Below are 16,849 nucleotides of genomic sequence, written 5' to 3' on the forward strand. Positions count from 1 at the left end.
GAGTATTGATTTGTATTGTGAGGCTGGTGGTGAAAATAAAATAATGATCTCAAAATACATTTAAACATCCTGTAAAAATAATCCAATAATTTTTATTAGAACCTCTAGCATTGCACGTGCATTTAAAGTATTTTCAAAATTTTTTACTCTTTTATTTTTAATTTTTCAGACAATGGGCAACAGAAGAGTGTCACAGAAAAAGTTAAGAATCTCTCAGAGGCATCCCAAGCCCTCCTCCAGACTTACTTGGGAAATAAAACAAAAAAAGGCTCTGGTCTTCCAAAAGTCTCCTTGCACATTCCAAACGCCATCCTTGCAGCAGCTCTCTTCCCAGAGTTTCTCAAGGAACTAGCAGCTCTTGCACAGGAACATTCGATTCTATCCTATAAAGTATTGGGTGATCTGGAGGATTACTACCGATTCTAAAACCTTTAAAATACATTTTCACATTTGTTTTAAATGCAGAACTACTTACGAAACAAATTTGAACTTCATATTCCTGGTATTACTTGATTCAGGAGAAATTGTTACTTTTGGGGTTGTGTTTCATTTTCATAAGAAGTTGATTAGTAATGAAGCCAATACTTTTATTTATATCCTTGATTTGGCTGACTTTCAGGTGTTCTCTTTTAAACTTTGCTGTTGTGACCCTTCAGATTAGAAAGATACAGTTATATAAAAAAGTGAAAATATTTTCTCTCTCGCAAAGATTCATTAAATCCAGCGTGACAATCCAATAAGATGATCACAGTTGAAAGGAGAGTTAGCAGTCTTCTCTCCAAATTCTACTTTACCAGTGTTTAGACTTCTGAATCCAAATGGATTCATTCTAAGCCTGTGATTTGCTGAAAGCAGATGCAGGTGCTGAATGCATACCATATTGCCTTATGTTGTGGGCAATGCAACACTAAGCTGTTGACTTCTTTGAAATTTAGATTAAATGAGTACAGTAAGTGGATGTTAAGTGCAGACTGCAGAGTATTTTTTTTTGCCATTTCTTGGCATATTTGTTTTTTAAAATTAGATTGCTGCTAAAAAAAACTCAAGCCTTATTTTAATAAAATTTGCACAAGGCAAAATATTTCTATGCAAACTAACTTTTTTTGCAGAATAAATTTGTATACTTTTATTGACAAGCTAAAAGGTAAATGTTTTAGTAGTCTTAAAAATGTAATTATTTCTTAAAAAATGTGATTGTATATTTTGTAAGTCATTTTAAGCAATGAACACGGTAAATTTCCAAATAGTTTTTGCTGAAATTTTATTTGGTTCAAGAAAATCTTTGTGGTACATTCGTACATTGGTAAACCTTTTTGATGTACACTGATATGCTGCAAGATTGCACTTTAGAGAAATGGCTTTAATATATTGCTCTACTAGAATCAGAAAAAAGATTGTTTTCTGGGATAAATACAGTGCAACCTGTTACAATTGGTGTAGCATTCCTTAAGAACATTTTCTTTTTTGAGTAATGAGACTCATTAGAAGACTCCAGACATGATGAATTGGTATATTATAGCTGCATTCCAGTTTGCACTAGTAAGAATAATTGTCTTTCCAGTGTTGAAGCTAACTTTGAGCAATAAGTGGCCCAACAATGGAAAAAGCCTTTTTTTCCCATTGGTGAAAAGGAGAAGCAATTTTACAACAAATGAAAAAAATGGACATAAATACCAAGCTGGAAAACAATTATTTTCATCTGTTTATATATTATATTTAGAGGAACTGATAATTGCAGGGAGAATTTGTAATTCCTTCGGTAAGAGTTAATATAGTATTTCTACACATAGAGAGTAAAGGAGAATCTGCCTGTGTATTTTTCAGTTCATCAAAATTTTGCAGGATGTAAAAATCTTAAAAGTTATAAGTATCTTATTCTGTCCTAAGTTCCATGTTTGTTCATACCATACCTCTGCTCTTTGCCCTTCCTTTGGCAAACAACACATCTTGGGCATTTTACATTTTTCTTTAGACCTGAATTTGTTCCCCATAGCAATTCTTTTGTGTATTACTACTCCAGACTAAGGAAAGATCTTAAGTAATTGGCACTATACCGATTGAAGCCAGAATGGTTCCTTTTTAAACTTATGGATAAACAGTTTAAAAAGAACAATGGAAGATTATTTCAATATACAGATATTCCTCGATTTGTAACCATTTAGCAACTGTTCAAAGTTACAACAACATTGTAAAAAGTGACTTATGATCGTTTTTCACAGTTATGACCATTGCAATACCTCCACAGTCACGTCACTAACTTTGGTTGCTTGGCAACCAGCATGTGCTTCCAGGGTCCTGGGATTATCATTTGCAACCAACTTAGAAAGCAAAGTCAATGGGGAAAGCCAGATTCACTTAACATCCACATGATTCACTTAACAACCATTGCAAAAAGTTCGTAAAATGGAGCACAACTCCCTTAATAGTTGTTTTGCTTAAACAATGGAAATTTTGGGCTCAATTGTGGTCATAAGTCGAGGACTGCCTGTATGATTACAGTGGGAAGATTACTATATGCACAAAGATGAAAAGATTTGCTATCATGGAGGAATGAATGGCTGGTGAAATGGACGGAACTTGCCCAGATGACCAAACTCACCTCTTGGATTAGAAAAAGGACAGCATCTACATTTGTTGGTGACCTTACTGATTTTTTTTATGTAAAAAATAATGATTTTGTGACTTACGGTTTTGAAGATTAGAACAATGAAGTTATAGAAAAAAGGGAAATAATCATTATGTAATCATAGAGAGGCTTTATTAGAATTATATGTATAACTGCAGAGAGGCAGATTGGAAGCCACTTCTTTTATTTTCTGTTCTTTTATTATTACTTTTCTCTTCCTTTCCTTTCCTTTCTTATTTTTCACGTTTACTGATATTTTCTTTGAATGTATTTCTTATTATGTATGTAAACGTTTTTAATAAAAACTACTTTAAAGAAAGTAATTGGCATTGTACCATTAACTACATATTGAGAAAATGACATGTGATTGGATATTTTTGTGACAAGCAAATATTTTATCTTTCCTCCGCCTATCTTCAATCTTAGCCAAATAGTAGGATCATTTAAATGCATGTTCTCTTCAGTACCTTCTTCCTGGTACCTCCCCTTGAACATTCTGGGGAGTCTTGTTATGATTTCATCTAATATTCTATAAATCATAATTAGTAATAACTAATTATTAGGCTGAGCACCAAAGAATTGAGGCCTTTGAACTATGGTGCTGGCGAAGACTCCTGCGAGTCCCTTGGACTGCAAGGCGATCAAACCGGTCAGTCCTAGAGGAGATCAACCCTGACTGCTCTTTAGAAGGCCAGATCCTGAAGCTAAAACTCAAATACTTTGGCCACCTAATGAGAAGGAAGGACTCATTGGAGAAGAGCCTAATGCTGGGAAAGATTGAGGGCAATAGAAGAAGGGGACAACAGAGAATGAGGTGGCTGGATGGTGTCATTGAAGCAGTAGGCCTGAGCCTAAATGGACTCCAGAAGTTGGTAGAGGACAGGAAGGCCTGGAGGAACGTTGTCCATGGGATCGCGATGGGTTGGGCACGACTTCGCAACTAACAACAACAACAAATTATATGGTTCACAACCCAGAGTCATTTGTTGAGATGGCAATTAAACAAATTGAATAAATAAAACTGCTCAGCCCCCCCACCGCCCCGCCCCCCCCAGCTAAGCTTTCTCTGAACAGAATTCAACAGTGTCCATTATTCCATTTTCAATCACTGCCAAAACTGTCTGATCCACATTATTCAGTGTAAAACTTCTAGCTGCCAGCCAGTTCGTTCATAAAGTTTTCCCCAAAATCCCTTGTGATTTTAACATGTCATCCTGGACGCTTTTAAGTGCATCTTCTTTTATGACAACTTCATCTTCTCCTATGGGGAAACTAAACTTATTACCTTACCAACAAAGAAAGGTGATACAGAGGGACAGTTTGAGTTATTTTCTGTTCTCTTATCACCAGCTCCAAAGTTCCTATGCATATGTGATTAGCTAGCCACAAAGCTATGGCAGAATGTATTTTTATTTATCGCATTCCCAATTTATTACAGGGTAGAGGAACTATATATTTGGAGAGAAGATGACCTAGAATTTTAGGGAATCTGCTTAAGAGTTTGTCTATGTGTGCATGCACAATTCTTTCTGAGGAGCCAGAGGCAAGCATACAGTAAAAATGTGCTTGGGTAAGAGATTAGCAATTAGATAAAAGCAAGCTGTAAAAAAATATGCATGCAGATAGTGCAAAGAATGCAAGGCAACAAAACAGGAAGTTTGAGTACGGGATTTATGTTTGCATGCCCAGTTTTCTGAGAAATGAGAAAGAGACTTAAGGCAAGTCTAACAGTCTCCGGTCAGAAAGCATAATGAGGTCTGAAAGCTCAAGACACGGTCAGAAAGGAAGCAAAATCTGGGAGTGTACAAGGAAATCCCAAAATTACATCCAGCAACTAAAAACTGGCAGGATTCTTTAAATCCCCTCCAGTTAAGCAAGCACAGCTGCACCTCCTTTAGCACAGCTGGCTGTGATTATGAGCAGCCAGCCAGCCACAGGGTGTTTGTTGGAGGCTTGCTGCTTGCTTGTGAGTTGTTCACTCTTGCAGAACGCACAAGGTATTGAACTACTGTGTAATGGTAGACTGAGCAGTTTGCCCTGCTGTCTGATGCCTATGCTGGGGAGGTCTGTCCACTGGCAAACAAAGCACTTGGCTGGCATCAGAGCATCTGGGAAAATGAAGGGCAGAATCCTGAGGCACATAAGACACAAATCCTCTGTAATGCCTAGTTTTTTCTTCCTCGTTCAATAGGTTTGACAACTCAAGCTGTAACCAATTCTGCAGATTCTATCCACACTCCAGTGAATGTCTGCTTATGAAACATGTTTATATATACACATGGTTATGTAGAAGATATGCCAGAAGGTTATACGGTTATATGTGCCAAAAGCCATATTTTAAAAACAAAGGTAGGGTCAGAACCAAAATAAATTTAATTGAATTACCTGCTAATTAAAATGAATATAAAATAATAGCCCTTCACTGATCTTCGATCTGCAAATACCAACCATTATGCAAAAAGATGTAAGTTTTTTTCCTCCTACCACCACAAGTAAGAAAAGGAACAGTGAATGGAGATTGGGAAGGGATCTTGTTTAGGAATGGAAAGAAAGCAACAAGGGAAGTCTAAAATGTGAAGAAAAGAGACAGCCACCCTTCCTTGTCCCTCAAAGTCTGATAAATACAAGTGAAGCATTTTCCTTCTGATGCGCTAAAACTGCATGTTTGTGAAGCCAGTCTATTGTTTTTATCTCCTTTTGAATAAAAGCTACCACAGTAGATGTACTGCAATATACTTGTAATAGCAGTTCCCCAAGAAAACACGTTTTCTCCCATTTGCATTTTTCATGAGCCTTAAAATGGCAAGGTGAAGAGTAAATTTGCTCAATGGTTATATAGTGCACCTAATTTTACGGTTGCAGGTAGTCCTCGACTTACGACTGCAATTGAGCCCAAAATTTCTGTTGCTAAGCAGGACAGTGAGTTAAAGTCAGTTTTGCCCCATTTTACAATCTTTTTTGCCACAGTTGTTAAGCGAATCACTGCAATAGTTAAGTGAATCATACAGTTATTAAGTGAACCTGGCTTTCCCATTAACTTTGCTTGCTGGAAGCCGGATGGAAAGATTACAAACGGTGATCAGGTGATCCCAGACCATGCAACTGTCATAAATACATGCCAGTTGCCAAGCATTCAGATTTTGATTATGTGACCATGGGAATGTTGCAGTGGTTGTTTAAAACATGGTCATAAGTCACTTTTTTCAGTGTCATCGTGGCTCTGAATGGTCAATAAACAAATGATAGTAAGTTGAGGACTGCCTCTACTTTGAATTCAAACCATAGCTTGTGTGGTAGGGCAACCATTCACTGTGATTCTGTTGTGCCCTTTATGTCATTTCTGTGCCATTGAGATGGGTGTGCTGTGCCCCCCCCCCGCATGGAATAACTGCATGGAAAAACCATTTTCATTTGTATGGAGGCTGCTTTGGGATTTTGGGAGTGGGGGAATTAAGACTCTATAAACAAAGAAGAGACAACAGCATTTTATATTTTCCTTTTACTATATAGAGCTACTGTTATGAGTTACTAGAGAAATCGTTAACAGTAGAAAACAGTGAAAACACAAAGATTGGAAAGTAAATATTACAGTCACAAAAATGCTGTGAGCAGACAATATACCCCAGTGAATATAAGACCTAAGAAAACTATTCTGTGCTGCATTTCACACATCAAAAGCCCACAAATCTTTCAAAGGCTCTGAAATCGAGTGCTGCAGTGTACTTCTGTAATTACCCAGCCATGATTACAGCACTAATTCAAGCTGTAGTGTTGTAATTATTCTGATATAAATGCCATCTCAGGGAAAGGGAAAATTGCATCTTGGTTAATGTGGCTTTGGATTGCTTGCATAAGTAAGCTATTTGGGATAATTCTGTGATGGGTACTATACCAAAAAGGCATTTAAGAAGTAAGCAATCTCTGAAATACTTTTTCAGTAGTATTGCGTTAACAGCATTCCTTAACAATCATTTTACATTTAAGTATTTTACTAAATTCCACCTATCCAGTTGCAGCCCGGGGTATTTCCAGCAATTTTTCCTGGGTGTGGGTATTTATTTGCATCTATTTGAATTGAATGTATATATGTTTATATATATTTTTATGTTCCTTGATGAAAATGAGCACCACACACTTCCAGGTAAGTTTTTATTAATAACAACATACAATTATATTGTTCATAAGTTCAAAATATTACAATACTTTTGCACAGGGTGTTATGCAAAAGCAGCACTATAGAAAAACAAGTTCAATAGTTACAGGACATCTGTTTTCACATTGCATAACATGAAACTTGGGATATTTTGAATGTAACTTTTTTTTTAATGGCACCTCTCTGATTTCAGCCCCCCGTCCGACGAATCACCAAAAAGAATGAATCCGGAACGGGAGCTGGTTCTCCTGAGCCACGTTTATTATCTTCACAAACAGCCGCTCGAAGACAAACGAAGTCAGCGTTGATCTCACAGCACAATCAACGCTGTAAAATAGCCGGCAAAGCCGACACCCACCACCACACCCTTAATTGCTGCACCACGCCCTCACCCTACTTAACTACCACCCCCCTTGGTTCCCACCCTTTGGCACCCGCCCCCAGGTACGTATCCTCCCTGGCCCCATCCCACCACCATTGCAGCCGGTAAGCCACCCCCCAGCCCAAACCACCCTCCTTTCCCCTGGAACTCCGCACATCTTCGCCTCCCCCCTCAGGTCCCCAGACCGCCGTGAGTTGCGCCGCTCAGCCCATCCGCCGCTGGTGCCTGTCACGGGCAAGGAGGCCGGCAGAGCGTTAGGACGTGGCCTCTGCGGGAATGGGGGATGCAATGTTGGTGCGAGTCCTGAGCCCCTCCCCGTCCCGCCGGTAGACTCCGCCGCCTCCTGCTCCACCCTGGCGCCCGTCCTTGTTCTGCCGCTCGGACGCTGGACAACTACCGGCTGCTCCACCGTACGGCCGCTCCCCGGCCTTCTGGACGGCCCCGGAGGCTGCTGGGCCGCGTCAGCAGCCGCGCCCTTCCCTGGCTTGTTCCCGGGGCCCGGCGAGACACTCTGTGGCCTCTCCAGGTGCCAGGCGGGTGGCCGCTGAGCCGACTCAGCGGCCGCACTCCTCCCCGGCTCGTCGGCTGCTTCTGAGGGCCGGCGGGTTGCTCCGCGGCCTCCCCAGCTGATGGGCAGGTGGCCGCTGCGCCGTCTCCTCAGCTGTTCTCCTTTCCGGCATGTTGGGAAGGCGCGGACGCTGGCGGCTGTTCCCGGAGGCCGGTAGCTTGTTGGGCAGGCGCGGGCACTGGCGGCTGTCCCTGGAGGCCGGTAGGTTGCTCCGTAACCTCCCCAGGCGTCGGGTGGGCGGTTGCTGGGCCGTCGCGGCAGTCGTGCACTTTCCCGGCTTTTCGGGAGACCGCGGGCGCCGGCGGTGGATTTCGGGGCCTGGTGGGTCGCTCCGCGGCCCTGCTGATTGTCGGGCATGCCGGGCCCGACATGCCGCCCCCCCTACCAAGGGTCCTCCTGCAGATGTAGAGAGCAAAGTCACACAATCACTCACCCCACATACACCACCATTCCCCCTACCTCCCGGCCTGTTAGGGTGAGCACGGTGGAATGCCCGAACTAAGCGTGGAGCATGGACGTCTTTTCCCAACACCCACGTTGCCTCCTCCACCGGGTATCCCTTCCACCGAAGAAGATACTGTATGGCGCCCCTCCGCACCCTGGAGTCCAATACCTCCTGCACCTCGTATTGATCAGCATGTACTGGTCCGGGGCAGTAGCCGCGGGAGCAGGTTTTAGCAGTCTACTGTGAAATACAGGGTGGACCTTACCCAAGAACTTCGGCAACCGCAGTCGAACCGTAACCGGGTTTACCACCTGCACCACCTGGAACGGCCCGAGGTACTTTGGTCCTAGCTTGCGGCACGGGGACTGTAACCGCAAATACTTGGTGGACAAGTAGACCAGATCCCCCACCCGCGGTGTAACAAAAGGCCTCCGTTTCTTGTCAGCCTGTGCCTTGGTCGCAGCAGCGGACCGATCTAATGCTTCCTTTGCTGCCCCCCATGCGGCCTCGATTTGTCGCATCCATTCCTGCAGTGAGCACGTAGGCCCCTCCTCCTGGGCGCATTCTGCGAAGGGGACGAATTCATGGCCGGTGACCACCCGGTATGGAGAGAAGCCAGTACTGCTATGAACCGCATTATTGTACGCCACTTCGGCGAGCAGTAACAGGTCCACCCAGTCAGTCTGCTGGAAAGAAACGTAGCTCCGTAGATACCGTTCTACGGCGGCGTTGGCAAGTTCTGCGGCCCCGTACTCCAGTCTCCTGAGGCCCCAGACCAGGGCTGTCAAGAGGGGGAGGCCTTTCCTTCCGCCGCACCGAGGGCAATGCCTCCTCCCCCACCTCCACCGACTCAAGGAGCCCAGCCGTAGCTCCAGCCTCCTCCTGCGCCTCAGCCAGCGGTGCAGGATCCTCCGTACCTTCCATACCTTCCGCCATAGCAAACTCCCAGAGAATGCTCTCCACCAAAAGTAAAGGAACGCTGACTTACTTTCAGCCCCCCATCCGACGAATCACCAAAAAGAATGAATCCGGAACGGGAGCTGGTTCTCCTGAGCCACGTTTATTATCTTCACAAACAGCCGCTCGAAGACAAACGAAGTCAGCGTTGATCTCACAGCACAATCAACGCTGTAAAATAGCCGGCAAAGCCGACACCCACCACCACACCCTTAATTGCTGCACCATGCCCTCACCCTACTTAACTACCACCCCCCTTGGTTCCCACCCTTTGGCACCCGCCCCCAGGTACGTATCCTCCCTGGCCCCATCCCACCACCATTGCAGCCGGTAAGCCACCCCCCAGCCCAAACCACCCTCCTTTCCCCTGGAACTCCGCACATCTTTGCCTCCCCCCTCAGGTCCCCAGACTGCCGTGAGTTGCGCCGCTCGGCCCATCCGCTGCTGGTGCCTGTCACGGGCAAGGAGGCTGGCAGAGCATTGGGACGTGGCCTCTGTGGGAATGGGGGATGCAATGTTGGTGCGAGTCCTGAGCCCCTCCCCGTCCCGCCGGTAGACTCCGCCGCCTCCTGCTCCACCCTGGCGCCCGTCCTTGTTCTGCCGCTCGGGCGCTGGACAACTACCGGCTGCTCCACCGTACGGCCACTCCCCGGCCTTCTGGATGGCCAGAGAGGCTGCTGGGCCGCGTCGGCAGCCGCGCCCTTCCCTGGCTTGTTCCCGGGGCCCGGCGAGACACTCTGTGGCCTCTCCAGGTGCCGGGCGGGTGGCCGCTGAGCAGACTCGGCAGCCGCACTCCTCCCCGGCTTGTCGGCTGCTTCTGAGGGCCGGCGGGTTGCTCCGCGGCCTCCCCAGCTGATGGGCAGGTGGCCGCTGCGCCGTCTCCTCAGCTGTTCTCCTTTCCGGCATGTTGGGAAGGCGCGGACGCTGGCAGCTGTTCCCGGAGGCCGGTAGCTTGTTGGGCAGGCGCGGGCGCTGGCGGCTGTCCCTGGAGGCCGGTAGGTTGCTCCGTAGCCTCCCCAGGTGTCGGGCGGGCGGTTGCTGGGCCGTCACGGCAGTCGTGCACTTTCCCGGCTTTTCGGGAGACCGCGGGCACCGGCGGTGGATTTCGGGGTCCGGTGGGTCGCTCCGCGGCCCCGCTGATTGTCGGGCATGCCGGGCCCGACATTTGATTTATATGTAAAGATGCTGTTCCTAGAATTATTGCTAGACTAGGTTTAAATGGATATTCTTTCCAACTATAATCACATTCCACAAGTTCTGAGAAACTGTTTTGGATATGTCACACTTTAGGTTAAGCAAAATTTAAATGTGCAAAGTTTTGTGTCATCCCACCTGGAAGGATCCTGAGATATCATAGAGCAGGGTTCCCCAGCCCCCGGGCTGTGGACTACTACCGGGCCGCAGCATGCCTGCAAGCGGTCTGCACAAACAAGCAAAGCCCCATCCATGGGACGCAGGCAGCACACAAAACCACATAACTCTCCAGTCCATGGAAAAAGCCTTTCTCCATGGAACCAGTCCCTGGTGCCCAAAAGGTTGGGGACCTCTGTCTTAGAGGGCAAATTGGGCAGGGGAGGGTTTGGATTATTGCCTTCTGCATCTGTGACGGTTTTTCCTTACTGTCTTGATCTTAGGCACTCACCAATCTCTCTCTGACTCCCATCAGCCACGGCTGTTGCTGTCCACTTGGCTGAAGGGAGGAAAGCACCTGGCTCCCCCATAAAGATAAAACAGCCATGGAAAGGGTTAGCTCTACCGTTTCATTTTTCACTGCTTCCATACATCACCACTGGCATTATAGGCCCAAATCATTATCAGGGGAGCCCCTCACTTTGATTTTTCTTTGTTTCTCCTACTTCAAAAAGCAAACAAAAACTCACTTCAGTCTGGAACAATCAATTCAATTTGTTGACCAACTCAACCCATCAATAACAGACCAATTTTATTCTGCATCCAGACCAAAATGTATATTTGGCTTTCAGGCACAGGCTACCTGAATCCAGTTGTTTTGTGCCTGGATTCTTTTGTACATCTCTTTTAATTATCGTCTTGCAAAAACAGTGCTGTTCATGAAAATAGCCTTTATGCATGTAGAATATTATATTAAAGGAATAAAAGTAAATGTAAATCACAGGATGTCAATTTCCAATCAAGTTAATATCAACTTTATTCACTACAACTCTATCTTCCATTCTGGAAATAATCCATACTTTCACTGTGCCCATATACCAATTAGTATATTGCTTTGTTCCCTTTATACCATTCAATTATCTCTGTTTTTAGGATCCTGACAAGGTCTAAAATGAACATAATCGCTTTATCCCTAAAAAAAATAAAGACACTAAAAAAGCAAAATTACTTTAAAGCACTTAAGAAAAATTGTGGTGTGGAAAACATTTAAGCTGTTTAGATAAATATATTCCTCTTCATAACTTTACACTTTATATTACTTGTACAACAGGATTATAGAATCTAAAGTGTGACCTTCAAATTGTATGTACCAGTAACATATTTCTTTCAAATAGTTTCAGAATGTGGAGCTACATGGTAAAAAGTACTCCATTTTTCCAGTGGAAGATTGTATTGGTCCCACAAAGATTAGCAAGGAGGTAAGAGTAGTCTCTTTTTCTCTTTTGTACCTAAAAGATTAATCAGCTGAGACAATATGCATGCAACTTAACAAACTTCTACTGTAAATTTCTCTGCAAGCATGCTTTAAAAAAGTAATTTAGCAAGCTCTGCAGATTGCATCATTGTAAATCCCTCATCTGTGAACCTTTTGTCTCTTTATACCTGCTTTTAACCATTAAGATAAAGAGAACCCAAAGATGCTTTTTCACAAGGCAACTGGACTTTTTCTTTGGAGACGTTTCACTTCTCATCCGAGAACTCTCAAACTCTCAACTCTCAAATCTTAACACTAGCTAAAGGGAAAACAATGGCTGTATACTAGACAAAATATTTTCCCCAAGAGTATTAGCATGAATAAGTTTTGCCTTAGTAGTTTCTTAATTAGGGTTTGTTTTCTGTTTGTCTGGTGTTAATCCCTGCTTATCTGGATATTGCTTAGTGGAAAAGATGTTTTCTGGTCTTTATATTTTTTTCTTACCTATTTGTGTCTTTTGAATGGGATACAAATGTCATTTATGTCTTTCTATTTGTTATGTAGGGGTGTGGGTCTGTGCATATGTTGTATACAGTATGTTTAGGTGTGCGTCATGTATGTGTTTCATTTTGAGAGCGGGCAACTAAATTTCATTTTTGATATGTGCTGTTGTGCCCACAGTAAAAAAATGACAATAAAGGTTATCTTATCTTATTGGTGGCTGATTTGTCTGAAGGCCAATCTCCCAGGAGTTCCCTAACATTCTTGGATTTAGCTTGGTCTAGGATACTTACACTTCCCAATTGAAACTATGGTTGAATTTATTCATGCATTGTGAGATTAAGACGTTTTCACTATGTCTGGTGACTGGTAGTTGGTGTTCATGGATATGGTCTGCTAGTCTTTTGCCTGTCTGCCTTATGCAGAGGCTGTTACATGTATGTATGTAGATGATGCCTGTTTTTTTACTTTTGGGGCTATTGGGTCTTTTGGTTTACTTAAGATGTTTTGAAGAGCTTTACATGTGTTATGGTGATGCTGTGTGGTTGTAATAATCTGTTGGTTGCTTCTGAGATGTATTTGATGTATCATAGTGTTATCTTTTTCATAAATTTCCATGGTCAGGGCCTTTTTAAAAACGTTGTGAGAGTATCCATTTTGTTGGAAAGTATTGTAGATGGTATGTTTCCTTTTTGTGCTATTGTTTCTACTTCCCATCTCTTAAGTATAAAAAGGTGGCAAAATCCCGCAAACAGTTTAAACATCAATGGACAATTAAGTCCTGGGGAAAAAAGTTCTGTGTAACTGACAGTTCCAGATCTTTTATTTTATTTTATTTTTGGTAAGCTGATGAGATACAAATTGGTATACTTTTCTTTTTTTATTGCGCTCTTATTATTCAATAAAATATTTTTTTTTGCTATTTCACCTGGTCTGACCCTATTGTCTTAAGAGTCCTAAATAATTCCTCTCCCAGCTGACTCCTGGAAACACAAAGATTCAGATGAGGAACCCTTTCTATGGGAAATGAAGAAGACTTTCCATTGAAATATGATCACTTTATTTTTGACTTTGAATTGTTGTGGGGAACATAGGAAGGAATATAGGTATGTTCAGCGTCTTGAGATATTTACAAAAATAAGGTGAGATAAAACATAAATAAAAATAAATAAACTTTAAAAACTTCAAATTCTGGCTTAGCACAGCGTGGGAACCCTATCAGTGTTTAGAGATGTGCCACAAGGCTTAAGTCAGTAAACTATTCCCAGAATTGAGTATGTAAGAAATAACAATGACTGGAGCTAGAAGATCCATTGTGGTAGTTTTTTTTTAAAAAAAAAATCTACCTGCTTCATCTGCTAATTCTGTTGAACTCTTTGACACAAGACGAGAACTGATTTGATTATTTATAAGAAGCTCCATTAAAAGGCTGTAGTTAATATTATTTAGTTATCAAAAATGTATATTTTTTGCTACATATCACAATATTACAAAAGCAGGTTTTAATTGAAAAACTCATGCACACTGCAGTCTTTTTCCTTCTTTGTAGAGTTTGTATTCTGAATCTATAGGAACATAAGAGGATAATAACCTAATGTGCCCCACTCCCCCAAAAAATGGCTAAAAATGATATACTGGTCTCAGCACTGCATTAAAACTTATACAACAGTTTGGTGCTATTGAGGTGGTTAAAAAAAACAGTAGATCAGACACATAATTTTTAGTCCCCTATGATAGCAGTTTCTCTAGAATTTGTTTCACAGTTACAGGATCGGATCGTCCTCTTGTGGTTCTTTGGACATGTCCAATTATGGAATTCAGGACCTTGAGGTTCCCGTTCTTTATCTCGGCCACCTAAATAGAGAAGTTTCATACACAATGGGTTATGATTGATTGTACTGAACATTATTGTATAACATCTTTTTACCATGTTTCTTTTTTCTCTGTTAGCGTGATGGAATGTTGTCACGATTCAGGAGGAAAGGAACACATTACAGAGGAGCAAAACACAGCACAGTTTATTTAGATAGTTTGTGCAGGAGAAAGAGAGTGAGTTAAAATGGCTCCTTCCTCGTAGTTCCCAAAGCATATGTTTATAGTTTATAGTTGGGCAAGATTTCTGTCTATAGGTGAGGAACAAGAAAAGAAACTGCTTAGAAGACTCTTAATGTACCTTTCTTGGTTTGGGGAGCCTAATATCAACTGAAGTAGAGAAAACAATAAAGACATGTTAAGACTCTTCTTAACCTTTTCCTTTATTGTTCCTCACCTATTCTTCACCTGTAGACAGAAATGTTGCTGAACTAAAACAGATTCCTTGCACTATAAAACATATACCCTAGGAACTACGAGGGAGGGGCCATTTTAACTCTCTTTCTCCCACACAAGTTATTTATAAACTATGCTGTATTCTGGAATGCATTGCCTCCCAGGAATCTGGATGACATTCCATCACAGTTAGTAAAACCTAGAGCCTTCCTTCTTAACCAAAAGGTTAGACTATTTTTTTTAAAGAGGAAGAATCTTCCTGTAATAATGGAACCACATAAATCACAATAGTTTAATTGCAGGTACCTTAAATTAGATCCAATCTAGTAACTTATAATAATTTGTGTAAAAAGTACAGGAATCAATTCATGTATGTACAATAAACATGTTTCGCAACAGAAAATGTCAAGCCAAATTTAACCCGGGGTGGTGGTGGTGGTGTATTTTCATATATTAACCCCCTCCTACTGTTTCCCACAAAAAGGTACTTAGTTGCATCTTGTTTTTGAATGAGCAGGTTCCAAAACAGGTAACCATGGCAAGATCTGATTTTAAAGGAAAGGCAATACCATTACAATCTAATGTCTATTTTCTGGTTTTAAAAAAATTGTTTTTAGATTAGACAATCTGCTGATTCTAGCAGTAAATCCTGAATTCCATCAAACAATATGTGCTACATATTAGCAGCTAGGTACATTATTACAATAATCTTAAAAATTGTAATAATATACAACTGCTGCTTCTAGAGAATCAAATACATTCTAGATTAAGCTATTCTTGAAAGGATATGTTTTTTCTTCTAGCATCAAATTATTATTATTTACTTAAAAATAGCCTAATTTTCCAAGATAGCAGCATAATTATTAATAGGATTACCAAAACCATCTAGAAAGTGTTTTTAAATTTATTACAGGTTCCTAATGGCAAGAGGAGCCTTGCCTGGGCTGCCTCGTTATTAATAGATGTTAACATTTTTTTCATTCTCAAAAGTACCTAGATAAGATTTCACTTATCTAGTCATTATTAGCCTTTGGAGAAAACACAAATGTTCCTATTCCTTAGGTAGCTACATCTTTGAAGACTTTTTATTTTAAAGGTTATTTTAAAGGTTTATTTTAAAGGTTTCAGAAAAATCAACATTGAACTATATCTTCGGGAACAAACAGAATTGTTTTTACACTTATTATACGAAAGGGAAATGCTACTTTGCTGTCCAGGAAGCATTCAAGTCATGTAATCTGAGACATATTCAGCAAGGAGGTGTTTAATTTTAAATGTTAGGTCAGTTTCTATCTTTTGTGGCCATTTCATGTGTCACAATGCAATTTCTTTCTTTCTTTTCTCAAGAATTGCCAAACAACATGGTAATCTGAATGGAAAAGGCAATTTACATTTCGTATCTCCACCACCCACCCAAAAGTGCCAAAACCTCTTTGTTCCCAATTTCCCTCGTCTGTTATCAATATCACCTCTTTCTGATGGTCTCTCATCACAGTCTGACAGATACTCTCAAGTTCATTCCAATCCTGGATTAGATTGAGTTTCTTTTCTTTTACAATCAGAGCTGGAGACTTCACTTCCCTCTTCCACATCTCTTCCAACACCTGCAGCATCAAGATAAAAGAAAATTGATGGCTGAAGGCAAGACTGAGGCAAAGAAGGTAAAAATAGACAAGAAATTAAGGCTTCAAAATTCCCCTTGTTACTCAAAAAAAGATACCAGTCTAGACAGGCAGAAAATTCATGGTTTGGTTTTCTACTTAATTCAAATGCTATTCTACTTCTTCAAATAAGGAGACTTCTGCGTGAACTAGCAATTTATAGTTGTGTCCTAATTCTTATTTTCATTCCAAATTGTTTTGATTGCTTTAGTTTTGCCTAGGGACCTCTTGAGAGACCATGTAACTCCTGTTTCATCTTTTCAGTCATGCTAAAACACAGCTAATAGCAGCAGCAGTATCTCTACTTTAGAATTAGGAAACATTTTTATTGTCCCGAGCTGTTTTATAGGTTTTAAAGGTTTTCTTAAAAGGTTTGTTGTAGTTGTTAAGACAACAGGCTAGAAACCAAAAGACTGTGAGCTCTAACCCTGCCTTAAACATGAAGCTCTGAGCCAGGCAGTCTCTTTCAGCCCTAGGAAAAATCACTTCTGAAATCTTGTCAAGAAAACTGCAGGGACTTGTCCAGATGTTCACCACCAATCAACACTGACTTGCAGGGATCAAACCCAAAACCTGCATACAGTCGTAATTCCTGCCCTTGCTGAAAATATATTTCCTGGCTTGGATGGACTTTTGCTTTAACTCACAAATGTTCTGAGGCTTTATATAAGAAAACACTACTC

At 41.8% G+C, this 16,849-nt stretch overlaps 2 protein-coding genes across 4 annotated transcripts in view; one reads left to right on the plus strand and one right to left on the minus strand.

Annotated features, from left to right (window-relative positions):
* Positions 1 to 3,410, plus strand: part of FHIP1A (FHF complex subunit HOOK interacting protein 1A) — a 66,468-nt gene extending 63,058 nt beyond the window's left edge. For all 3 annotated transcript variants that reach the window (XM_083367795.1, XM_083367793.1, XM_083367794.1), the window contains exon 13: positions 170 to 3,410. In XM_083367795.1, the coding sequence (XP_083223921.1) occupies positions 170 to 426 (257 nt within the window). In that variant the 3' untranslated portion in view covers positions 427 to 3,410. The remainder of the gene's footprint in view (positions 1 to 169) is intronic.
* A 3,351-nt stretch (positions 3,411 to 6,761) lies between these two features.
* GATB (glutamyl-tRNA amidotransferase subunit B) overlaps positions 6,762 to 16,849 on the minus strand; it is a gene marked incomplete at its 5' end in the record, with an annotated part of 49,007 nt that continues 38,919 nt past the window's right edge. Inside the window, 3 exons of the mRNA XM_083367808.1 lie at positions 6,762 to 6,960; positions 10,295 to 14,091; positions 15,975 to 16,109. Of these exons, the coding sequence (XP_083223934.1) occupies positions 13,966 to 14,091; positions 15,975 to 16,109 (261 nt within the window). The 3' untranslated portion in view covers positions 6,762 to 6,960; positions 10,295 to 13,965. The remainder of the gene's footprint in view (positions 6,961 to 10,294; positions 14,092 to 15,974; positions 16,110 to 16,849) is intronic.

Source organism: Vipera ursinii (genome assembly GCF_947247035.1).
Source record: "Vipera ursinii genome assembly, chromosome: 7".
In the NCBI taxonomy this organism is placed as follows: domain Eukaryota; kingdom Metazoa; phylum Chordata; class Lepidosauria; order Squamata; family Viperidae; genus Vipera; species Vipera ursinii.